This window comes from Natator depressus, chromosome 2 (assembly GCF_965152275.1).
Source record: "Natator depressus isolate rNatDep1 chromosome 2, rNatDep2.hap1, whole genome shotgun sequence".
Lineage (NCBI taxonomy): Eukaryota > Metazoa > Chordata > Testudines > Cheloniidae > Natator > Natator depressus.
Window position 1 is genome coordinate 188,092,238 of NC_134235.1, and position 26,138 is coordinate 188,118,375.

General features: G+C 42.7%; 2 protein-coding genes across 4 annotated transcripts in view; both read right to left on the bottom strand.

The window, feature by feature from the left end:
• NOD1 (nucleotide binding oligomerization domain containing 1) overlaps positions 1–5,156 on the bottom strand; it is a 50,612-nt gene extending 45,456 nt beyond the window's left edge. Inside the window, exon 1 of one of the 3 annotated variants that reach the window (XM_074945590.1) lies at positions 5,016–5,156. The gene's annotated coding sequence lies outside the window, so the exon portion shown is untranslated. Of the gene's footprint in view, positions 1–4,561; positions 4,665–4,881 lie in introns of those variants that run through there. The other 2 variants (XM_074945591.1, XM_074945592.1) reach the window with 2 other exon arrangements.
• Positions 5,157–7,890: 2,734 nt separating this feature from the next.
• On the bottom strand, positions 7,891–23,089 carry GGCT (gamma-glutamylcyclotransferase). The gene is made up of 5 exons (XM_074943286.1): positions 22,948–23,089; positions 22,057–22,224; positions 15,776–15,921; positions 11,821–11,956; positions 7,891–8,921 (listed from the first exon to the last, which is right to left on the bottom strand). Exons 1-5 carry the CDS (start codon positions 23,059–23,061, stop codon positions 8,772–8,774), a joined length of 714 nt encoding a protein of 237 aa, XP_074799387.1. The 5' UTR covers positions 23,062–23,089; the 3' UTR covers positions 7,891–8,771.
• Positions 23,090–26,138: the final 3,049 nt, after the last annotated feature.

The window sequence follows — 26,138 nt, forward strand, 5'->3', positions numbered from 1 at the left end:
CAGCAAATAAAGCTCTGCCTTCCTGCACAGCTACATTTAGGCATACTGTACTTTAACAGCATTTGTCTTTTGTATTCAGAATATTCACGACTATTTAAGAGGCAAGGGGAATGACAAACGGTGTATAATGTGTGTGTGCTTTCTCTTCCATCTTCTCCAATGAAATAAGATGTACCTGGCAGTGAAAGCAGGAGTAACATTTAACAACGTGGACTTTTACTCAATCCAACAAAAGCTTCCCTTCAGAATTATATAGTATGTATACATACATATTCCAGATTTAAGAAGTTTGTCACCGTCACCACTGGAATTTTGCACCACCTCCACCCCACAGGAAGAGAAGAGAGAGTATCACCTCCATTAATACTTCAAAGCCCCACCAACAGACGAGAACCCTGGAGTATTCTCAAATCTGTTTTACAACAGCCCAATGTACAATACTATCCTTAGCGCTCATATAGCATTTTCCATCCATAGATCTAAATGCACTTTGTGATAAGCATCATTTACACCCCACCCCATTTTGCAGATGGGGATCTGAGGCACAGAGAGGTAAAGTAACTGCCCATGGTCACATAGCAAGACAGAAGCAGAGCCAGGAACACCACTCAGGTCTCAGAACCCTTAGCACTTAGGCCCTGATCCAGGAAAGCACTTAAGTACTTGCAAAAATTCCTCTCTATTCAGCACAACACGTCAATGGCTTTTGTCCACTATTGAGGATTAAGTCTATGGAGAATTTTAAAACTAATTTTTTAATTACCCCAATGCCAAGAAAGACCGACAGAAAAAGCAGCAGCATTTGCAGACATTTTTCACAAGTGAAAGCCACTCTTTTCCACACTGACAATTCACTCAAAAGATCCACACAGAATTTTACTACACTCCATTGTCTTAAACAAAACAAAACAAAAAATCTACAGGGTATAGCATAAACAATGAGGAGTCCTTGTGGCACCTTAGAGACTAACAAATTTATTTGGGCATAAACTTTCGTGGGCTAGAACACAAGGACTCCTCGTTATTTTTGCTGATACAGACTAACACGGCTACCACTCTGAAACCTGTCACAGTGTATATAGCATGAGACATTTCAGCATATTGGTAATATTTTCCAGAACCTGAACACAGGTGCTTATGAAAGTGCCTCCTCCAACATAACTATATTTGTGCTTGGCAGTGCTATAAAGAAAAACAAACAAACAAAAAACCCACAGCACAATCATTACATGCTAACAGGGGGTAGAATTTATGTCCACTGCTCCACTAGAGTGTTAGAATTGTCTGACATAAGGATATCCCCCTGACAATAGAGAGAGGAGGGATTTTCTAGATAAAATACGGTTATAATCCAGTCCTGCAAAATTCCTACAGATATGTTCTAATATGACTAAAAGTCAGGATCCCAATGAAATGGCTTGCCTTGGTGCTATGAGAGTTTATATTTATTTCAGCCTCCCCTAAAACAGTGGTTCTCAACCTTTTTGGGCTTAGGACCCATTTGTAAATGTTTATGGCCTGTCGTGACCCAGTAAAGTCTGAGGGTGGAGGCCCTGGGGTGGTTTCGGTCAGATCCTGCCCCCCGCCCCAGGGGGTCCTTCCTGGCATTCACCCCACAGTGGTGGCTCCTGCAGCTCCTGTGCTGTGAGGCTGACTGGGTTTGGCTCTCTGCTCCAAATGTTGCAATCTCCGGGGTTGCAGTGCGGCTTGGGTTTGGCCCCGCCCCTCTGACTGTACCAAATTTGTGAGAGTGGAGTTGTGACCCTGCTCATGGGCTTACAGAGCCATTCACTCAAATTTGGCGTACTTGGACTCCCGTCATCATGACGGCTGGGCCAAACCTGAGTGGCGCTGGGACCCCAGAAGTTGCAGTGCCTGGGACAGGAAGTGCCTCCTGTGGCTTCACTGGAGTTATTTTGGCTTCACTCCAGTGTAACTGAGAGCAGCATCTGACCTTGGGGTTTTTTTCCCCTCTCTACTTTAAAATCAGAGTAAGTTTAAGTAGTTATTCCTGGTAGTTTGAAGAACAATAGATCTGGAGGAACGCAGAGGAGAGAAGATATTATTTGTGCCAACTGATAGATTGATGGCTCTTGTTTCTTTTAAGGCAAGCTCTTTTACACACGATTATACAAGTGATTCTCAATACTGGCTTGTTGTTCTTGTTAATATAGCCTCTGCTTGTTTTGATCTTGCTATTCCTAACACCATCCTCTTCTCAAATGAAATCTTTTTGAGTGCAGTTATGTAACAAAAACAAATCTACATTTGTAAATTGCACTTTCACGATAAAGAGATTGCACCACAGTACTTGTATGAGGTGAACTGAAAAATACTATTTCTTGTTTTTTAGTGCAAATATTTGTAATAATAAATAATATAAAGTGAGCACTGTACACTTTGTATTCAGAGTTGTAACTGAAATCAATACATTTGAAAACGTAGAAAAACATCCAAAATATTTATATAAAATTTAAATTGGTATTCTATTATTGACAGTGCGATTTAAACTGCGATTAATCACAATTAATTTTTTAATCAAGTTAATTTGTTTTGAATAAATCATGTGAGTAAACTGTGACTAATTGACAGCCCTAGAAATTTTCCATGCTTGGTCTCTTAAGGATTGGAGTAAAACTAATTCTTGCCAGGGATCATCTCACTGTTAAGTGGGTACACAACACCTAGCTCAATAGGGCCCTCTTGCATTTCCTTTGTCAGGCTGCTGGTGGTCATATTCCATTTTACAGGGATCATGTGTAAGCCTGACCATTCTGGCTTTGCCACTGGTATCCAGGAAGAAGAGTTAACCCAGGATCTGCTATTGGTAATGTAGGTGTACTGTATTCCTGCAGAACCTTCCCTCTGCCAGCAGCAGGGGGTGACGTTGGGGAGGAGCAGCTGGGTTTGGGTTTTCCTACTGCCTTTGCTAGTGGGGTTCCCATATTAGCCTCTAGCTGTTATGTTTAATTCTCTACCTAAAAGTTGCTCAGCACACTTTTCAAGCCCTGCCTAGTGTGATGTGTCCTCTGCCAAATTTCTGAGGAATGGGAGTGTCTCTCACTGAAGAAACATGAAACTCAACCCTTGCAATTTAGGAACACAGCCTGAGTACAGATTTACAAAGTGCAAATATTAGATTAACAAACAAAGCCTAGACTAAAAAAAAATTTTTTTAAAACTAGAATAAGAATCATAAATACTTAATGCCGGTACACCGTAGCTATAGAAAACATTACTGTCTCCATGTCATCTAGTAATTTGAGTTTGGCTGTATCTCACAGACCAAACTCCAGACGAGGACACATCTGGACTGAATGAGAGGATTTCACAATACACCTCCCAGAATGTCAAAGAAAATTCAATTACAGCTAGTTAATTTTTCTTTACTTCATTAATTAAACCTTGTACATTTCTCTGCCTTTCCTCTCAACTCCCCTAGCCCATTTGTCCCACTATTCCCCTCTTGCATACTTGCTTCACTGGACCGTCTCCCACACAAATTCATCCCATATTATCTGATACCTCCTTGGTTTCCTGCTCCTTTCCCTCGTATATCCCCTTATTTCTGAGACCTGGGCTACCTGAAATATTTTGCTTCTACAGCTCTGGATCTTTGAATGGTTCTCTTTCCTTCCACCACCATCCCAAATAAAACAATTCAATGTTGGTAAAGCCATGCAAAGACAGCCAGTAAAGAGGCACATACCTAACAGTGGGAAACACAGCACCGGGCCAGACTTGTGGGCCACTGGACTGGGGTAAAGAAAATTCTCCCACTTCTCACACACACATAGTCGTCAGGCAGCCGGCAACCTAAACTGAGGGGTTTCAATCCTGGAGTCACATGTTTTAAGTCAACCACCTCTTTGCAGTTAATAGGTATCTTTGAGGTAGAGTTGCCAATTTTGGTTGGATGTATTCCTGGAGGTTTTATCATGACATAATATTTAATTAAATATTCATTTTTAATTTCTGGAGACTCCAGAGCAATCCTGGAGGGATGGCAACCCTACTTTGAGGGACACCTATGCCAAATCCAAATTACATTCATTGACAACTCTGCAAATGGCCATTGGCCCACTTGGCCAAGGAAGTCTGCCCCGGTCACTGTTTTAGAAGAACTGCATTTGTTTTCAGATGCTCGACTCTTTATTTTGCATAAAGCAGCAGCATCTCAAAACCTACTACAGGGATGAGATCTCTGGAAAGGAAACGCAGGGGGCAGCCACAGAACCACCCAGCCAGCCACCCTGAGGCTTGAGCTGTAGAAGCGTTGCAGCCATTGGCCTCATTCATCTCACCGAGGCCTCATCCACAACCGTGTGACATGCCCCCCAGCACTGTGATCCCCCTCGCTCTCCTGCCCCAGACAGTCCCCTCCCCAGCACTGTGACCCCCTAAGCAGCCCCTCCCCCAGCACTGAGACCCCCCCCATCTGTCCTGCCCCCAACACTGAGACCCCCCCAACACTGAGACCCCCCCATCTGCCCCGCCCCCAGCACTGCGAGCCCCCCGCCCCCAGGCGCAGCAGGGTGAGCGCGGCGCGCGCAGGACTCACCGCGGCGGCGGGCAAGACGCGCGCGGGGACACGGAGGGAAAGGGGAGGAGCGAGGCCGCCTGGCCGGGACCCGGCGCTGCTGCCGCCCCGAGCGGGCCGGACACGGGGACCGGGGACCGGAGCCCGGCGCTGCTCGGTCGGTCGGTGCGCCCTGGAACCGGGAGAGCGGCTCGGCCGGGCGCTTCCCCTTCGCTGCACCACGCGGGAGCCCGACGCTGACTCAGCGAGCTGCCCCGCCGAGGGCGAGACGGTGTCGCAACCCCAAGGCGTCTCCCCCTCCCCCGAGGGCGGCGGCGGCCGCCGCCTGTGCCCGGGCTCACCGCGCTCCAGCCAGGGCGAGCTGCTGCCGGGGCTCAGCTCCGCGCACGATCAGGCCCTAGGGCATCCCTTGGCCGGTGCCTAGCGTCCGGCCAGCCCTGGCCCCTGCCCGGCTGCGAGCGAGGAGATCACCTACCCCGGCTTCTCGGAGAGACGGGCAGCGCTGCGGGCACGCTCCCGCGGCGGCCCCTGAAATTGGAGCCCGGGCCGCGCTTCCCCGCCCCCGCGGCCAGCAGCGGCGGCGGAACGCGTTCAGCGGGCGGCGTGAGCCATCCAGCCTGCTGGAATAACTCGCGACGGAAGAGCTACACCCGCCTTCCAGCCACCACCCATCCTGCAGCTGGGCAGGCGGTCACCCTACAGGAGCCTTGTGGTCCCTTCTATTCTATGGTTCCGGGCTTCTGCAGAGTACCTGAGCTGGGCAGAGCAGCGAGGGCTGGCTCCCTTTGGAGGGAGAGACACGAGGGTCCTTTTTCATACAAACACTGTTTCACTTTTTAAAGCTGTTTCGAAGATATTTGTATCCAGGCCATTATGTCTGGCGTCACGAGATGTGACCAGAAACAGATGTTTGGAAGGGCTGGAGGCACACCCCACAGGACAATAATGGCTGAAGCAGCTTTACTGCATCCAAAGTTTCCAAGATCTGGAAAAAAAACGAGCCCATAGAAAGATAGGGCTGATTAGTACTAAACTTTTGCTTATACACTTGGACTTGCAAGAAGAATGATATATTTTAGGGCAGGGCAATCTGATACTGTTGTTCCTACAATTATCTACAATGCAGAAGGTGGTAACTTCCCTGCCACTGGTTTGCATTTGCCACATTGAAGAGCTATCACAACTGTTGGGATGATACCACAAAAACAGGACCTTTAGCTATCAGCCTACAAGCTGTCCTGCTCTTCCCACCCCCCCCCCCCACCCAAAAAACCCCATGCCTTTTAAAGACAGGGAATAGACAAAAACAAGTAACACAAGCTTGAACTGTAAAACTTTTACAATAAAGATTTCAAAAAGTATTTTTCATAATATAGCACAGTTTAGGCTAAGTTAAATCAATAAATTAGGACACTGGTAGGTCAGTGCATGTTCCTTGAATCAAATATAGTAGAGGTATAACTGCATTTTTGCCCTTGCTTCCATATAAATCTTTGAGCTCTTGTGCCAGTGGCATAACTACTCCTTTTCTACATGATTTGCAACTATATTGTCCCTTGAAAGTTTCCTTTTTCTTCCTCTTGACAATTATTTTGGCCTTAATCTTTAGTAATAAAGCTAATCATATATGGTGGTACACTGTTTGTAAACAATTTAAGTTGTACATTTTAAAAAAATCATTTAATTGGAGCTGCTAAAGCAGGGGTGGGTAAACTACAGCTCCTGGACCGTGTCCTGCCTGTCAGACCTTTGAATCCAGTCCTCAGGCTCCCGCTGGGGAGCAGGGTCAGGGGCTTGCCCTCTCCACGTGGCTCCCGGAAGCACCAGCATTCCCCCCTCCGGCTCGTACATGTAGGGGCAGCCAGGGGGCTCTGCATACTCCCCCTGCCCCAAGCACCGGTTCTGCAGCTCCCATTGGCCAGGAACCACAGCTAATGGGAGCTGCAGGCGTGGCCCCTGCGGACAGGGCAGCACACAGAGCTGCCTGGCCAGCACCACACCGCTGCATAGGAGCTGGAGGGGGGACATGCCACTGCTTCTGGGAGCTGCTCTAGGTAAGCGCTGCCCAGAGCCTGCACCTGACATCCTCCCATGCCCCAACCCCCTTCCCAGAGCACCCTCCTGCACCCCAAACCTCTCATCCCAAGCTCCACCCCAGAGCCTGAACCCCCCCCGAACTCTAAGCCCCAATTTCATGAGCAATTCATGGCCCACCATATAATTTCCATACCCAGATGTGGCTCTCAGGCCAAAAAGTTTGCCCACTCCTGTGCTAAAGTAACAATTTTGAAGATGGGCATTTCAAATGAAACAATCTTAAGCAAAAATGATTCTTACAGTTATGAAGAATCTTTATTTAAAAAACAGAGTGCACACAGATTAATTTACAGTTGCATTAAAAAACAATGCCCAATATGGCAACTTTCACTTACGCATTCATGCAAACAGCTTTAGCCTACACAAGCTACACTGAGCATTCTTGAATCAAGAGGAATTTTCATTTTCTGTGCACTGTATAGACACAGAAGTAATCTGGCGACTGCAATCTTTTTTATTTACTCCAACTTTCAGTGCATACATATTTATATTTTACACACAGAGAACATGGGAATTAGATGGGGCCCAAATGAAATGCATAAACTTTGGAGATGTTCACATGACATGCGGATGTGAAGTGCACTGCTATGGCACATGTCCAATATGGAAGTTTATGAGGGGAAGACAAGGTCAATTATCAGTTCCTGTGTGCATATTGTCAGATGTCATAATCAATCACATAGTAACTTTGAAGATAACTCATATCCCCTTGATATCAAGGACAAATTCTTTGCATACAGATCTTAAATACAAAAGAAAAAAAAATATTCAGTTGTTGTGTTTCCCAAAGTTGTTCAATTGCCCCCTCTCCCCAGAAGTAATCATTCAATTTAGTCTGAAAGTATCACAAGGTTAGGAACTTGTGCAAGACTTACAATATTCTGATTCCAGCTAGGCTGCAGCTACAATTCAGAGAGACTTCAGTGTTTCTTTATTGGGGCCTGATCCAAAAAAAAGTGAGGTGAATGAAAAGATTCCTATGGGCTTTCATCAAGCCTTAGGTCTGCTTCCTGCAGAAGTCAGGAAGTTCAAGGCATTCAGTGATTTAAAGAAAAAAATTAAGTAGTTAGCCAACTCTTTAGAATTTTTTAAAAAATCCATTCAGGAGAGTTATTTTATCTGACTTGGTTCATCCACTCCTAGCAATACCACAAAATAGTACACCATTACAGGTAGGATGCTGTCCTTCACTGGTAACTTCCTTAAGGGCATGAATTGGAAAATATTTGTGTTTAAATTCCTTTCTTTTCTTGGTTAAACTGGCTTTTAAGTGACCAGTATCCAGTGGCATGACATATTGGTACACAGGGGGTGATTGCACAGCTAAAAGGTAAAGAGTAGCCAATGATTAACTTTTAAAATCAAATGGATACACCTCTTGGACAAAGAAAAAAAATCTTGCTCTACAGAACATAGGTGCTGGAACTAGTGGTGCAAGGGGTGCTTCCGCATCCCTCAGCTTGAAGAGGTTTCCATTATATACAGGGTTTACAGTTTGGTTCAATGGCTCTCAGCACCCCTGCTACAGAAGTTAGATATGTAAAAATCCAAATTGGTATCAGCTTAATTCCCAGCTTTGCATCCCAATGAACCTTATGTACATTTGGAAAAAAAGTTTTTTTAAACCTGCTTGGAGAACTGTAGCTTGATCCTGCAACTCTTAATCCTAGAACACAGTAGCATGTGCACATGACTATCAAGCTGGCTTTTCTCTTTAGTTCTTTCTGCTTATAGATGCATTAAAGAACTATATGAACTTTGCCAGCACTGTATGAGAACTACAGAAAGTTAAGTTCAATTTTGCAAAGATTTACACGTGCTTAACTTTAGATGTGATACACACATTTAACCATATACATAGGTCTTTGCAAGAACAGGACTTTAAATTGCATATTCAATCCAATACCTTACTGAACTACACAAATGTGTCAAGTTTGCCCTTCTTTATCAAAGAAGGAAATTATTGCTAATCAGTATAACGAGAAGACAGATGCCTAAATCAAAATGAAAAATTCGTATATTCCAAGACAAGAAAGGACCACTGTGATAATCTAATCTGACCTCCTGTATAACACAGGCCATAGAATTAAATCAGGCAAGGAAATGGAACTGGAAATATTTTGGGGATACTTTTCTACTGAGTTGTTGTTTCCTTCTCTTTAATAGCAGCTTCAATTTCTTCAAAGACTGATACTGGTCCTGCATAGTTGTTCGTTTCTATAGCTTCTAATTTCTTCTGATAGGCAGTTGGCAAGCCATGCTGTTTTGCACCCATACAGATGACCTACAATTAAAAGAAAAACTTATCACTTTACAATGAAAGAGTTAGATCACACAAATCTTTACTTGTGTAAAAATAGTACCATTTAAGGTGATGGGAGAGAGAGAGAGACACACAGACTCTGTGCCTCTCTCTCACTATTGTAGCATGCGTGGAAGGGCAGGGCTTCAGTGTGTTTCTGAAGAGTTAGATGTGGGACAGGCTCTGTCCCCTCAAGCAGAGCAGAATGTAGCAGCCTGCCTGCTTAGTGAATTCCCCCAGGAATATAAAACAGGTGTAAAAGTTTTAAGACTCCTTTACATAGCCAGAGTGGTGTAAAGGACAGTATGGCCTTATAAATGCTTATGTTCCTTTAGTGATTAAAATTGGTCTAACTTTTTGGACTGAAAAAATTTCTTATCAAAATGTGTTCCATGAATTGTTTTCTACTTCCTTTTCTGGAAATGGTCAGTAGCCAATCTAAATTGAGAGTTTGATTCCCCAGTCCTCACTTGCTCCTTAGTTACCTATGATGTAACACTGAGCATATGGCTGCACATATTTGTTGACTAATAACTAGAAATAAAGCGTAAAACCTAGCTACATTACTATTAGGCAAGGGTGTTTGGGGATTTCCTCCAATGCTCCCCACTCCCATTTTCCATCCATTGTAAATTACCAAAATAATTGAAACCAGAGTGATTATACTGCATTATTTTGACAAATAAAATATGCAGAATTTTAAAATATTGTGCACAAAAATTTTAATTTTTTGGTGCAAAATTCCCCCAGGAGTAAATTAATTTCCACCTTCAAGTTATAGGATTTCAGTCTTCAACCAGCCTTAGCATAAGTTCTTCTAAGTGAGAAATAATTAGAACGCTTGAGTTATTTAAAAAAAATCCTGAGATGATGCACCAACAGCTGCTGGGTCTTTCTAATTTGAATGGAAGGTGGTGAATGTGACTAAGAACTACAGTAGCAAAGAAGCCATTTAGATGTGGCATAAGTGAAGACAGTTTCTCTACTGTTTATTTTACTGAAGTTTTCCTTCCCCCACATAAGATAAATGAAAGCGTGTTGTATAACCCAAAACTATTTACGGGAAGTGAAAACAAAAATACAGGAAATTACTGAGGTGGAAGTTACAAAAATAAAAACCCCTTATCCCAGGTACCACACACATGTACACACAGCACATTTAGTCACTGACACAGCCATATGACATGAACAGCCCTATTCGTCCTCTTAAATATAATCCTTTTATATTGAAGAAAAAGGTAGAACCATAAAAAAACCTAAGAAATTAGACCAAGAGAACACTTCCCTTACAGAAGGCAGCATCAGAGTTGATGTGACTACAACGAAGAGTCAAATTTGGTTTGAACCCCGGACGATACAATTATTTTGAGAGAGGGGAGCCAGTGAGAAAAGAGAACTGATATAATTACCAATATAAACAGATATATATGCATGTTTTAAAAGCTCAGGCAGCAAGATACTATTGTGATCACAATGACTAGGTTAACAAGCATACAGCAGAGAATTTAAATACACAAGCCAGGAAGTTACAACTCCGTAACTGTTTCAGTTTTGTCACAAAAAATACATGACTAACTGTACATATGTAGTACTATATTATATTACAGTGTGTACAGTTAGATGACTGCCTTGTAAAGTTTTACTTGTAAGGGGCAATTTTGTTTGACAAATAAAAGATCAGTTTTTCCATTATCTTGGTATACATGCAGTATGGCAAGGAGAGCCCCAGACTATATATAAATCAACCTTGATGTTTGTATTAGCATAGTGTATTTCTTCAAATAGCCCAAAAGATCCGTCTGGGAGAAAAATAAGGGGGAGCGATGGCTGGCCAGCACAATAGCGGTGCGTGGGTTAGCGTTCTTTAACAAAAAACAGATTCTGATCCTGCAAGCTGATCCATATGGATGGACCCCTGGGTCAAAAGGAGTGACATATGCATAGGGGTTAAAGAATCATGCCCAGTTAGTTATTTTCAGTAGAAAGTCACTATGGTAACTTGTTGATTTTATCTGTAATTCTGATTAGCTAAACACTTCTAGACACGTAGCCACACCATCTCTGGATAGGGCCTCAGACCTCACCAGCTAAGCAAGTCAGGACTGCTCAGTGCTTAGGCACACCTCCAAAAAGCATCAGTGTGCTGCAGAGTGGTGTTGGTGACTGCGCACATGGAACTTTTTCTTCCAAATCAGTACTAAAGCAGGGGGGACAGATCAGTGTACATGTCACGCTCCCGGCCCAAACCAGGGAAGCGAATGATCCAACCAGCAGTCCAAATTCAGTGATGAATCCTGGTCACATGCCACTTGAGGCACGCTGTGCATATGCTAAGAAGTACTAGACCAATGCCCCAGAACAGTGTTACAGGGCCTGTGATGTTGGAGGGGTCAAGCCAAGAGACTAACTTCCTGTAGTCATTAAAGATTCTATGGCACTTTCTACAAGAGCAGAGATACTAATATCTATGTCCTTGCCAGATTCCAGGTCAGGACGTTAAGTTCTGTCCAGTGAAATTCCCTTTGTGGCTTCAGTTGAGTACAGTGATCTTTTCTGTCCCAAACTATGTTGTAAAGTTGTTGAGTGCTTTTGAGCAGCTGACGCCACCTCCCAGGTGGCTGCAAATGAGTTGAGGATGAAGCAATTCATGGGTGAGAGCACATGCTTTACATACAATAGGCCAGATTTACCTTTGGTTTAGTTTCACTGAAGTCAGCAGACTAACACTAGGGATGTATTGGTTTGATACATTTGGAAAGAACTGAAATGCTGTTTTAAGGGACTATGCTATGTAGCAAATCCTGTTGTAAGAGACTATTTTAAGTGGCAAGTAGTAATATAATATCCACTTCAGTTCATGCTCTTTTTAGATGATGCCTACCTTTTTATACTGTGGTGATGGGAGATCACAAACACAATCATTCATCTGATAACTTCGACAGGTCAGTACTTTTCCCTCTTGCGTTGGAAGGTTAACTTCTATTGGAATGTAAATACCATCTTCAACTCCTTCTTGCCTGTAAAGAATCAAAACATTTCTTTTCTTCCGAACCACCAATACAGGGGAGAAAACTAACATGTATTTGAATAGGTGAGTTTTAGCATGTTAAATGCAAGGTGGCTTTTCAGCTGTAGTACTGAGTAATATTAATGTATTCCAATAATTTTGATCAGTACTTGTATCTCGGAGTACTGAAATAAAAAAGTGAATACCACCATTGGCTTATTTTTTAGATCCAGAACAAATAGCGTAACAGCAAATCTATCCCTGTAACCATGCAAGTTAACAGTAACATTACTTTCTGCACCTCCTGTGAATCAGTTAATGTTTGTTATATAAATAAAATTTGATAATCCACAATATGCACACAATGAAATTATCAGAATTAAAGACAATGCCAGGGTCAGTTCCACTTTGATAATGAAACAATTAAAAAATTTTACCTTGCTCCTTTAATTATTTTTAAAGAGAGATCATTCTAAAGTGAGGAAACTCCTAAAGTTCTCGGGCAAAGCACATCCTTGTGAACAACCCAGCACTGCCAACAACATGCCCAGACCTCACAGTTTGTATGTAGAACTTGCACAATAGTAATGAGCTACAAGATTATATCGAGACCTGCCATAACTAGTTTCTTTCAAAAGAAAGATTTGCCCAAGGGCGAGGGGAGGACAGTGGATAAAAAAAAAAAAGTGCTAAAGAGTTAAAATTAGCTTCTAATACAAATCTAAATAAATTGGCTACAGTAATGGGTGAATTTAGTTGAAGTGTCATGAGATCAGGGACAGAATTTAGATAAGATAGTTAACTGCTTAGCTGAACATGACAGGTAAAAATGTGACCAATTAGAATACCTGTCTAGGTTTTAACAGTATTGATCACAATGGTATCCAAGTACCTGACAAATTATATTTTCAAATGAAAACATCTAATCACTTTTACAAGTGATTTAACATACTAGCAGAGTATGGCCCCAGCTGGCTCACTGCAGGCAGACCTATATGCCTGCATGAAACTAACAGCAAGATTGCAGTCTACAAACAAACAGAATGTAAACTTTAGAAACAGATTTCTGGGTCATCGCAGGGGGAAAAAGATGAAAGGCCAATAGTGTCTTTTGCTGGGATTTTAAAGAAAAAGTGTCAGGTCAAACAAACTTTATGAAATGTAAATTTTAGGCTAAGACAAAACCTCCAAAAACTTACAATCAAGAGAAGTGCCTCCAAAAACTTACGATCAAGAGAAGTGCCTCCAAGAAGTTTAATACCAAGGAAAGCAAAGACACAAAGATCCCTCTCCTTTGTTTGCAATCCAAGCATTGTATGATTTAGTTCCTCATTTACTAGCTAAAAGTGAAATTGACTACACATTATCCAAAAACAGAAGTAACAAAGACTACTTTCATTGTCCATGAGAAAAAGTGCAAAAAGTGAACACACAGTAAAAAGCAAAACTGGATTTTTCAGGTTTAATAATCCAACATAACATAAGGAAAATTAATCTATTTGAGCTATAACTATGTCCCAATCCTGCAGACACTTACAAATGTGTGCAACTACAAAGTGCAAACAGTCCCACTGATTTCAGCAGGACTATTTGATGTCTGTGCTTAGCTCTACACATTTAAGGCCTTGTCTACACTAGCACATTTGTCAGCAAAACTTTTGTCGATCTGGGATATGGAAAAAAAACACCACACACCTGATCAACATACGTTTCACCGACAAAAGTGCTGGTGTGGACAGTGCTATGTCGGCAGGAGAGCCTCTCCTTCCAACATTGCTAACACTGCTCATTGGGGGTGGTTTAATTATGCTGGCAGGACAGCTCTCTCCTGTCAGCAAAGAGCAGCTACACAGGAGACCTTACAACAGCACAGCTGTAGTGGTACAGCTGTGCCGCTGTAAGGTCCATAGTGTAGACATAATGTAAGCCTTTGCAGGATTGGGGCCATAGTCCTTAAACACTGCCACGTTATCAGAACAAAAGCGAACATAAGCATTTTAACAGGTAGAAATCCTACTAATTATTTCTAGAGGGCAAGGAGTGCTGAAAGGGAAAAAGTTTACATTAACACACAAAAAGCAAATTTTTAACATCTGATAAAAATAGTTTCCTATCACTTTTCACTTCATGGTTACTCCATCATAATTATACCAGATCACCAGGAAGACGGTGAATATCGAGTGAAAAGACTAGCACTAGATTTTTTTTTAAATCAGGTTTTCTTTATAGGTCATAAAGAAGCAAAGAGGACAAATCCAGTTTCTTTCCTTTCGAAGATCACCTTTAGGACCTATTCGTGAACTGTTGGGGGAGCAAGCCAGCAATGCTAATGCCCATCCTGTAACTTTTCTGTTGAGATAGAACAGTTCAGTCTCCAGGGCTGCCAATCAGGTACCTTTCACTAGCATTAAAAGTGATTTAAAACTCCACAGTACAAATTACAATTATTTACCAATCAACCTATTCTTTCCTGACAGTGCTGGTAAGGCAGTATCTTCCCTCACAGACAGAAATAGTTATGGGATCTTTAGTTCTGTGAAGTATTTTAGGTTTCAGGAACGCATGGCAAGTTAAGATGTTGTAGAAAAGAGACAGGATCTATAGTATGATCACTAGTGGGAGCAGTAAGGTGCAGAGAATTGGGTAGGAGAAAGAGTGAGGACTTCTCCCCAGTAAGAAGTACACAAGGTAATTTACTGCTCAGATTTAATCTAATTCCAATGTCTCCAAACTAAACTTTGTAACATGAATTTTATTCTTCAAATCCTGAAAGCATTCACAATGGGCCTGATCCTGTGAGGTGCTGAAGTCAATGGTGGCTGAGAGCACTCAGCCCCGTGCAGATTCAGACTCACACACCATTAACCTGCAAATTGAAATTTCAGTTTTATAAACTAGGCCACTAAGAGCTGTAATAAAACAAGAAGTACAGAACTCTGGCCAAAGTTTCCAAACAGTGTCTAAAGTTAGGCTCCTAAATCCTTATTAAGGTACCTGCAAAAGAGAGGGATGATTTTCTGAGGTTCTTAGCCATGTACTGCCTCAATGCTCTCCAGCATGCAGGCAGGCAGGCAAGCAATTTGATAGGTGACAGAGCTATCTAAGTTGTCACTGAACAGGGGCAGGACAGGTTTGCGCTGGGAGGGACAACTGAATCGTCACAGTTCCCATGCTCCTCATTTAACTGCCACAAGAGATTCCTATTCTGCTCCCTAGTTACTTTATAGTTGGGACTAACTTCAAAGTGAACATTTTGAAATCTGTTGCAAACTTAGAAAATTACTTTATTAGTGGCTTTTCCAAGAGCTCCCTTTGCTAGCATTAGAGAGCTAGTTCTCTACTACACAGCCCAGTTCATCTTCCTCCTGCTGGAGCCCAAGATGAAGTCCCAATATGGTGCTCATATCAGTCTACTGACATAGAAATCACAATGTCAAACTCAGTATCATCTCCTCTCCACTGCAGAACAAAACAGATATTGGCTGCAAAGGCAGAAAACCTTGCTCAAAGAGCTTTTATAATTAGCAAATATGGAGGGAGATTACAACAATTTTTTAGTGACTGACATGAATTTAAGTTCAATCCAACAGTTCAGAATCCTCTCCTCATATCAAAGCCCTTCTTTAAAGTTGTTTTGCTTCTCAAGTTTAAGCAATGTTAAGTTTATCAGCTTCCAAAGCATTAGAGATAATTTTGGAGTTAAATTTGTGTTTTAGAATCCAATGTGTTCTCCCTGGTCCAACACAAACCCACCACACTGATTACTGAAAAATAACCATTGCATTTGGCTTGCTTTCTAAAGTGACACAAGACATTAGAATGCACCTACTTATCCAGCGAATTTAAATCACTAGTGTTCATTTTCCATACTACTCCCCACACTTCGTCTCCAGGGCTTTGAACAATGGTAGCTGTACTTCCATGCCAGTAAGAACTTGGTTTGCCTTGATGATTGCCAAAAACGAGTTTAAAATCCTGCAAATTAAACCAATACAGATGATCAATTTCCACTTAAACTCAGTGATGTGGGTTTTCTTAACAAAGTACGAGCTTAAGCAAAGTCTACAAGAAGAGCCAGCATAGTTACTTTTCCTTCATTAAGGATGTGATCCAGCTCTGACTGGGATCAACTGGATACTTTCTGCAGACTTCAGTGGGAGTTTCATCAGGCCCCAAGAAAAAAAAATGGGTTTGGGGAAGGAAGAAAGGGATGGTAGGTTCATTATTAGTGAGGATGGAGCTGCACTGTGAAATTTGGGCCCAGATCTGGGTATATCTCTATTTTTTAGGCCAAACAACTAACAAGAGTTGCTAGAAAATGGGACTGGCAGAGAAAGAGCCACAACTTCATCTCAGTGTAATAGATACATTCTACATTAAATACAATACAGTAATGTTAAAGGGATGTCAGTGACTCTCTGAAGTTAAAATCCTGTTTCTGTAATGGTTTTCTGCTGCCCATCAAAGGTTTAGAAGGGTTTTTTGGGTGAGCCCGAGAGCCACAGCACCAAACCTGTTAGGGCCCAGTACTCCTCTTTATCCCCTTCCTCTCCGTGTACATGCCTGTCAGCTGCTTATTCCTTCTCAGCTTTTGGTGCTGCTGTTACTTGTGAACACCCTCTTGAAGGGCATAAGGAAGAGCAGGCATCTGAGCTGCCCCAGCATGTGAGAAGTCATCATGCTAGCATATGAGAAAAGAAAGGAACTGAAACTGACCACCAAAAGCGAGTAGGCAGAAAGTGCTATCAAATGCACAAAGTAAACTGAAAAAAGTTTCTAATTCTTCAGTTAGAATATTCTTGGGTGTTACCCGTAAGAACAATAGGTGAGAGACTTCTAAAGGATATTTTCATCTGATTTTTTTTTTAAACCCATTGTAGGTGCAAAATTGAGATTCTTTTAGAACTCACACACCTCCTGTTTTCACAAGTAAAACCTAATTTTACTATAGAGCAGGGGTCTCAAAGTCCCGGCCCACGGGCCGTCTGTGGCCAGAGAACCTCCCCACTGCAGCCCGCAGAGGAGACACATGCAGCCACACTGCTGGCAATGTCTGCTGCAGGCACTGCCCCTCGCAGCTCCTATTGGCTGGGGGAGAGGGACAGAGATACCATCACTAGTCCCCGGGCAGAGTCAGCCACGGAGGCAGCATCACTAGTTGCCAGGCAGAGTCAGCCATGGAGGCAGTGTCACTTTTTTCCCCACAGTGAATATAAACAAGTCAAAATACCAAACAGAACTATTTGATGCACACCTTGCTGCAATCCTGAAGGTTTCAACTGCTCAATTGCTAAGGCCAAACATCAACAAACTGACAGAACTGAAGTGTTGCCAGGTGTCTGGCAAACACTAAAAACTCTCTAGCAGGTGAGGAATTGTATAAACTTGTAGGACAGTTATTATTTCTAAGAAATTCGAAATAAAAAATACAATATAAATGTTTTCTTTCTGAACACCATCTTTAGTGACATTATTGGCCCGCAGGGAGGATTTGAGCACTGGTACTGGCCCTAAGGTAAACGGAGTTTGAGACCCCTGCTATAAAGTTTCCTGTAAAATAAAATACAGGAAAAACTTTTCCTTCTGTTTTTTTCAGTTTTACTTTGGGCATCAGACAGCACTCAGCACATCATGGAAATGGTGAGTGACTAATCAGTTGTCAGCCAGTCTCCAGTTTGTGTGGGTCTTTCATCCAGCAGCAGTGTAGAGAAACGTTCTAAAGAAAAGTAGGAAAACATAATGGTACCAACACCAGTGACTGGGTCACTCAAGAACAAGCAAAGTTCTTTAAACTACTTTTAAGCTGCGACCCCCTCCTTTATTTAAAGTGACTATATTTCAAATTGATGTCCCTTTAAAGTGTTTTTAGTTGTTAAGGTTTTTAATTTCTGAAGTGAGCTACCTCTTACAGATCTGCTCAAATATGTTTTTCAATCTTTAAAAATATTTCTGAAATTTGAAGGGCTTAAAAAAAAATTCTACACTTTGGAGGTTCTTGTCTGATCTTCAATAAGCCATGAGGATGCAACAGGTGGTTTTACAAAATATGCCCCATATATAAGAGGGTGCAACTAAACCCTCCAAAAGGCAACTTTTCTCAAAATGCTCTCTAAAACAGAAATATACCTATGTGAACACTAATCCTCAGCCATTCCATGAGTTGCTACAAAGTGATTTCAGAGTGTAAGGGTCACCAGATTCTTGTATATCACTCAAGACTCCAGGCTAGATCCTGCAAACTCTCAAGCATGAGTAATTGTATGCACGCCAGTAATCCCACTGAAGTCACAGGCATAAAGTTACAGACATGGGCAAATGTTTGCAGGATTGAGCCCACCTTCCCTTAAAGAGGTGGTCTTTCTGGTTTTGTACAGAACTGAGCCCACTGATGATACTCTAAGAAAAATTAATTATTTTTCGATCCTTTCTGAAGCTTTTCCTGTTTTGTTCTAAGACCACTTTGGACTTCATTCTGTAAGATGCTCAGCATCTCCTGTGCCTAAGGGAGTTAACAGCAATAAAGGCTCTGGGCACGACTTGGGCTCATGCCCTTAATTTTTTTGCCCCTCTCCTAAATGCTGATCCAATTTTAGTTGTTTTTTGCTTGTGTTCCTTATTTTCTCTTGTCCATTTACCATAACCACTCATTTCCACTCCCTCAGCCCCGCCCCCAAAGTTCAGATTGCTTCACTTTACACACTGATATCTTACTTCTCTCTGTGAAAGCTAACACTCCTGGTCAGCATTCTTAACCTTTTATTCCAAGGCTGGTTTTGTCTCATCAGCCTTACCTGGTTTCACTGTACAGAAATTATCAGAAGTCAACTGTTAATCTGTGTAGTGCCTTTTCATTCTGAGATCTCCGTTCCTTTTGAAACACAGTATAACAATCAGAAAGGAGCAATGGATCAAAAGCAGCCTGTGTTAGCACGCTGCACAGCTCATAGATCTGTTCTAAACAACCAGAAATTGAGAGCCAGATCAGAACAGTTAACTTGCATTGCTACATAACATACATACTGCATAACCTGAAAGTCAGTAAACAAACTGAAGGTTGCAACTGGGCAAAAAGTCTCACACAACATTCTTTTGTTAGAGATACTGCACTTTGCTACTTTCATCTTCTCCTTCAGGGCCTGATCCTGCCAGGTGCTGAGAAGCCTCTGATGTGCTGAGCATTTTTGACTTGTCAGTGATATTTGAAAGTGCTCAGCACTTCAGATGATCAGGCTCTAATTGCCAGAAGACTGGTGGTTGAAGGAGTACACTTATGACCATATATTTGATATTAATCACAGTAGTCTTTGGAACTTTCAAACACCCTCTGATAGAGTTCACCTTTCCCTCCAGTTGGCACTAGACCACCATGCACAAGTCATTCAAATAGATATGTTGATATGAACAAAGGATGCAACTGTTAAGATCTTTTATACTGGAAATCTTTAGATCAGTAGCTTAAATCTGAATGAGCAAGGTAGTTTATTTAACTGTCAGAGTTTACATTAAATTCTTACACTAAGGTGCTTTAAATAATAAATATTGTGTAAGTAAACTTTATATACTAACATTTGATAGCTGTTCAGCAAATTCAATGAAAATTTAGTAATACATCCCAGCTGCTAGACCATTAAGATTACTGCATCCCAAAATTATGGAAGGCATGTTCACTAAAACCACCTCTGCACTTACAAGCTTACAGTGGCACAGCTGTACCACTATAAAAGCGCTCGTGAAGCTGTGTTATGCCAATTGGAGAGAGCTCTCCCACCAACATAATAAAACCAGCTCAACGAGCGGCGGTTGCTCTGTCCACAGAAGAGCGTCTCTGGCCGACATAGTGCTGTGCATGAGTGCTTATGTCGCTCACGGGGCTGTTTTTTTTCACACTCCAGAGCAACAAAAAAGTTATGCCGACACAAGTGTCAGTGTAGACATGGCCTGAGTTTTGGTGATTAACATTAAAGTGATACTTTCAAATTAAGTCAGATATTGTAAACAAGTCAATTTCAGTACCAAGATTACTAGTAAAATCTGAGGTCAAAGTAAAAATTATAAAAAATACCCGTGTGTCACTATGTTCCGTTTACTTTTTGTCTCTCTCTCAGTTTGGAGTGCAGTCACTTTCACATCCCTAGCGCTACAAACATCTGGGTTTCAGACACACAAGGGAAAGTATATATTTGTTGTTAAAGCAACTATTTGCACGGGAATGTATTTTTAAAAATTGTGGAAACATTAAAAATCAAAACAAATTGTAACTCTTACTTTATGACACATTTATGAGCGAATGTATTGCCTGCAGATGTCAGATAGTAATAGCAGTACTGGCTTCAGCTAAGGTTAATAGGCTCTCCCAACAAGGCTGTGTCAGTACATTTCAACCCCAATTCAAAGATGCACAATTCAAAGATGCACTCATGCTTCCGGTGAAGCCAGCAAAATAATCATGTTTTTGCAAGAAACGTGAAGTTGCAATTCACTGATGAAAAGCTCCCTTTATGCCCAGACAAGACAGCATAAAAAGCCTTGAACTGTGCTAGGCCTGGCTCTGAAAGAGATACTAAAAACCACCCTATCCCTGGGGAAGGAGAGACTTGCTCCCGTCTATTTATCTGCTAGAAAACTGAGTTGTCCCAGTTTCCTTTCAGCCACCAGTTTGTCCAGGACCCCAGGACGAAACTGCAGAGTAAGTAATTCCAGCCTCAGTGCAATTTGTTGAAATGTGTGTGCAGCATCACTTTGAGTGGCAGAACCTTCAAAGAATACCAGACATATTCCAATACTGAGGCATAAGAAAAATGAGAAGTTAGTAACTTGATGGACTAAAGTAAAAATGTCTTGATTATGAGAGCTTATCTAGCTCTTAATGAAAATTTTTGGTTTAATAAGCTCTCTTTTTCAGATGTCTCATTTACATCTTTTGGCACTCTTTATCCTGGCATATGAAGTCCTAACCAGCACTCTTAATTCAGCCAAACTCTTACTGGTTTCAGTGGGAGTTCTCTCTCAGGAAGAAGTGCCCTTATGTAGCAAAATATTTTTTCAAGGAGCTCTTTGAAGTCTTCATTGCATTACACTTTATGCTGTTTGATAGTTTAGAACCTGCTAAATGTACAACTTCAGCACAATTTTCCTCATAGTTTTAACAACATTTGATCTGCTAACACTGGTTGTTTTTAAAAAAAATGGATGCAACTCTTAGCCAATCAGGATTTGTAGAGTTTTAGTCACCTTCCATTATTATTTCTGAAATTCATTCAAAGGGTTAATGCAAAGATCTTCACCAAAACTGATTCCAGTCTGCCCCCTGGAGGATAAACTACATGACACTGACTCTGGGTCTGATATCGACTGGATGCCCAGTTTTAGATGTATTTAAAAGATGAGAAGTTCATGATAACCAAGATGACTGGAAAACTTGACTCTGGGGGCAATGGGGTTACATTCCAAACGTCAAACAGATCAGAACTGATAAATAAGCAGAATTATGAAGGGTAAGGGATGATCTCATTAGAACACTGGACATGAAGTCAGGCGATCCAGGTTTTACATTCGGGCTCTGCCGTGAGCTGGGTGACCTTGGGTAAGTCCCTTTAAGGCTTTATGCCTCCGTTTCCTCATCTGTAACCATCGGCATAATAATGTTTCTCTCACTCATACATGTAAGACTTAATTCAGTAATGTTTGCCAAGTGCTTTGAGAGCCTCCAGTGGCCAGTATAAGAGTAAATCATTTAAGGCTATCTAGGAGGGGCTCTAAATACCCAGAACTTTTTCAGTTACATGCCGTTTGGTGCCCACAGTGTCCCTGCCAAAAGTATTTTCAATTCAGGTAGCCTATGAAGCCGAGGGATGAAGGCAGCACCAGCACTACTCAGGTCACGTTCAGACACGAGCTTAGAGCTTCACAAAGCGTACTTCAACATTCTACAGGCTTAAAAGTAAAATTAAGTGTTAGTGAAATGTAACAAATATTTTCCCTAATGTAGCTGCTATGCCTCCTCCCCAAATTCCTGAAACCATAATTAAAACACAGAATTATATGTGCCAAAGAAATGTAGCCTTAAAGGAAAGGGGAATACAGGGTTCCATCTCTCCCATAGATACAGACCTGCAAGTTGGCTACAGCATAGAAAGTGGCAGATGGGTTTTTTAGCAGGATCCTCTCCCGAAGCAGGTTACTGCCATAAGCAAAATACAGGAAACTGTCCTCCTCACAGGTACCCACTCCCAAACCACCACCAGACCTGGTACAAACACAGCTCCTGAGAGTCTCCATCTACCATACAGAGAATAATAAGAAGGCAAGTGTTAAAGGAAATCTCAGCAGCGGTTGCTGATGAACATGACTTATACCCTTCCTCACTCCCCCTGGCCTTGTGGCTTCCGTGGCTCCTTCACCATCTTTCTTGCACCAGCTACACCCCCATTTGCCCTTCCCCTTTGCTCCTGTTCTCTCTCTTGGGGCGGATGGAGGAGTAAAAGCATATTTAGGCTGGAAAAGTCTTAACTCCGCTGTACTCGGCTCCATCGCTGCCTCCGAGAGCGGTAGGGACGGCCACCCCACTGCTGGGGACAGAGCTGTGGAGAACAGTCAGGGTCAATGCCGCTGCCAGAAGGCCCACGTGCCTGCTCCGGCTCCAGGGGTCTCCGATCGCCGCCCCAGGGCTAGAGGGGCGCTCCAGCGCCCGCACAGCCGGCAGCCGGTTCCAGCGCGGTGCAGGGCGCCTCCCTGCCCAGGCGGCTTCCACGGCTCCGGCAGGCGACCCACGCCCAGCAGCCACGGTGAGCGGCGCAAGGCCCGTGGCTCCCCACACAGCAGCGCGGCGCTACGCCGGGGCGCTGCAGCCCCAGGGCGGGGACGGAGGAGGAGGAGAGGCCGGGCACTGCAGGGGGACACCCCCTGGCCGGCGCAGGGCCCCGCTGCAGCCGCACACCGGCGTGAGCAGCCAGGACGCCCCCGCCTTGACCAGCGCGCCCGGCCCGGGAGTCCCAGCCTCACCTTCCGACCAGGAGGGCGCCGCGCGGCTGCCGCTCGAGCAGTCACCGCGGATCCCCCCAGCAGAGAGAGCAGACCCAGCCCGCCGGCCAGCCACCACGTAACAGCGCTCCCCATTGGCCACGTGCGCTGCCGGCGTGCCGCCGCTCCTGATTGGCCGCCGCCTAGGGCGTCCCCAGAGCGACTCCCCCCTCGGGGCGGGGAGGGGGTGGACACCCGCTGGCTGGTTGGAGCGGCACGGAGTGACGTCGAGAGGACGCTCCGCCCCCTGCCGACCTGCTCTCTGTGGGCTGCTGGCCTAAGCCAATGGGCTGTTGGGGGGTGGTGCCAGGTGGAGGGGAGGCGCTGGGGGAAGCGTGGCCAGGTGCAAGGGTGGGCTGCTGTTACCTCCCTGCTGAGGGCAGGCCCCTGGGCCCCATTGAAATCCAGCAGTGAGCCTTGCCAAGTGATGCACATCTGGAAAAATAATGCCAGGTAGAACCGTGGGGTGTAAATTCACCATCACTGCTCCAGAGAGATCTTGGCATCGCCGTGGATAGTTCTCCAAAAATTTCAGCTCAATGCGCAGCAGTGGTCAAAAAGGCGAACACTCTTGGGCAGTGTTAGGAAAGGAAAAGAAAATGGAAAATAAGGCAGAAAATAACGTAGTGCCACCGTATAAAGCCATGGTGCGCCCACTCTTTGAATACTGTGACTCGTTCTGGTCACCTCATCTCAAAAACAATAACTGGGCAAGGAACAGAGAAGGGCAACACAGATGATAAAGGGCATGGAATGGCTTCCGTACAAGGAGAGACTAAAAAGATAAGGGCTGTTCAGTTTAGAAAAGAGAAGATGGGGGGGGGGAAACGGCATAGGCTAGAGGTCTATAAAATTATGAGTGGTGTGGAAAAAGTGAATAGATAAGTGTTATTTACTCTAGTCCATAATACAAAACCTAGGGGTCACTTGCTGAAATTAACAGGAAGCAGATTGAATACAAACAAGAGGAACTACTTTTTCACAAACACACAACTAACCTGTGGAACTCATTGCCATGGGATGTTTGGTGGCCAAAAGAATAACTGGGTTAAAAAAAGAACTAGATAAGGTCACTGAGAATAGGTCAATCAACAGTTATTAGCCAAGATGATCAGGGATGTAACCCTATGCCTAGGGCAACTCTAAAGCTCTGACTGCCAAAGCCAGGAGGGGAGGATGGGTGGATCTCTCCAAAATTGCCCTGTTTTGTACACTTCCCCTGAAGCTCTGGCCACAGACCAAGACAGGATACAGGGCTAGATGGATCATTGGTCTGACCCAATATAGCCATTATGTTCTTATTGTAAAGGGCAGAGAGTCATGGTAGCACTGGCACAACTGTTACATGGGAACCTGGCAGACAGCATTTCTGCCTGAGATTTTCAGACCATTTTTTGAGAAGTATAAGCTGTTTACCGGAAAACCAAAAGACCATATTGTACCCACTGCTATCTCTCTAAGTTAATCACTTTTGCTCATTAAGTTTGGACAAATGATTCACAGCTGGATCTTAGGGGCCCAACCTGGGTTTCAGTGGCAAAAAGTTATTTGGTAGTGTCTTAAATGGGAGAGGGTAATTGAAGTGAAACCTGCTTGGAGGAAGGAGATGTCCAGTGGGCAGCTCTGCTTTTGATGACACTGCTTTAGAGCATTTCCAAGGTTTTCAACTTTACAGTAAACTTTGGATCAGCCATTTGTTAAGCACAATTAGGCAATCAATTTTTTGATGGTCCCCTAGGTGATCCATTAAAGAAAGGTTTCACTTTTGTATAAAGGCACTCTAGGGCATGTTTTATTTAGGTTATTAATACTCTTCTTGAATATAAGCAGGAAGCTGACTTAAGGAGCATATTAATGACACATCATAACCTAGTTCATTGTCAATATTCGATTACTAAGCAAAGCTTTTTATTCATTCAACAGAATAAATTTTTCATAAGATAACACATTAATAGATTTTGTCAGAAGGATACATCTGCCAAGTACCACTGAGGACTATAATATAGATTGCTGACAAGCATATAAAATACATTCCCAAGACATATTATTAACAAAAAATATTAACTAATAGAGTTCCATTTCCTATGACTATCTCCTTCCACAAGTAGCTTCATGCAAAATAGCAAGCAGCATACAATGTGGCAAGCTGGATTCAAAATCTGCAGCAAAATCCCTGGATTCTGCAGCACTGTGGTGCAGAAGATAGGAAATTCTTCGACAATTTCACTAAAACCTATATTTTAACTGAATGCATGAGATTTGAAAATGAAAAATACATGCAGTACAGGAGCCTCTATATTATTTATTTTTCTGTTAATTTCAGTGTATTTTATGCTATCCTCACAGTTTCACTTTTCAACATGCCACAGATGGTGGTATTGTCAGTGTATTGTAGAAATTGTCTAACAGTTGAGTATTTGAGTTACTAGTACCTAGGAAGCTATGGTTTGGGATTGTGGGATAAGCACACATGCTGGATGTTTTTACTAAAACCATCAGTAGTTTACTCAGATATATTGATATTTAATTGTAATACCTAGGTTTGAGATTTAACAGCACATTGAGATAAATACAACATTTTATACCTCCAAGTGCCACCCTTGCATTGAGTCTTCAGCGGTGCAGAATCCCAGTCTAATATATTCATCCTTTTTATGCTCTTTGTTTACCTTTTGCATTTCTCTCAGCTTAGATGACGAAAATCAATGAAGTCAGTATCACTTTTGTTTATAGTCACAATTTCACGTTTAGGTTCCTTTGATACGGTATTTTGGCTTATTGCTTTGTAGGGGAATATTTATTTGTTTAACAACAACTAGTTTTCATTGAAGTTTTGTTATTATGATCTTTGGATGGAACCCTGTGAGTCAATAGGAATTTGGCCATTGCCTTCATTGGGGCCAGGATTTCACCCTTTGAATTTTGGGACAAATAAATTCAGAGGGTGTCCTTTTAATTAAAACTGACTTGAGGAATGGTTTGTTTTCACGTTAACCATGTACATTAAGAGGCCTCTCTTGTAAACTTTATTTAGGACCAATATAAAACAAGATTTTCCCCAGAAAATCCTTATACCTTGGTATATAGAAGAAAGGAAAAGCAATAAATAAATGGGAAATGTCAAAAAGTGTATTTGTATCATTTTAGATATATGCATTAGTTAACTAAGAGAA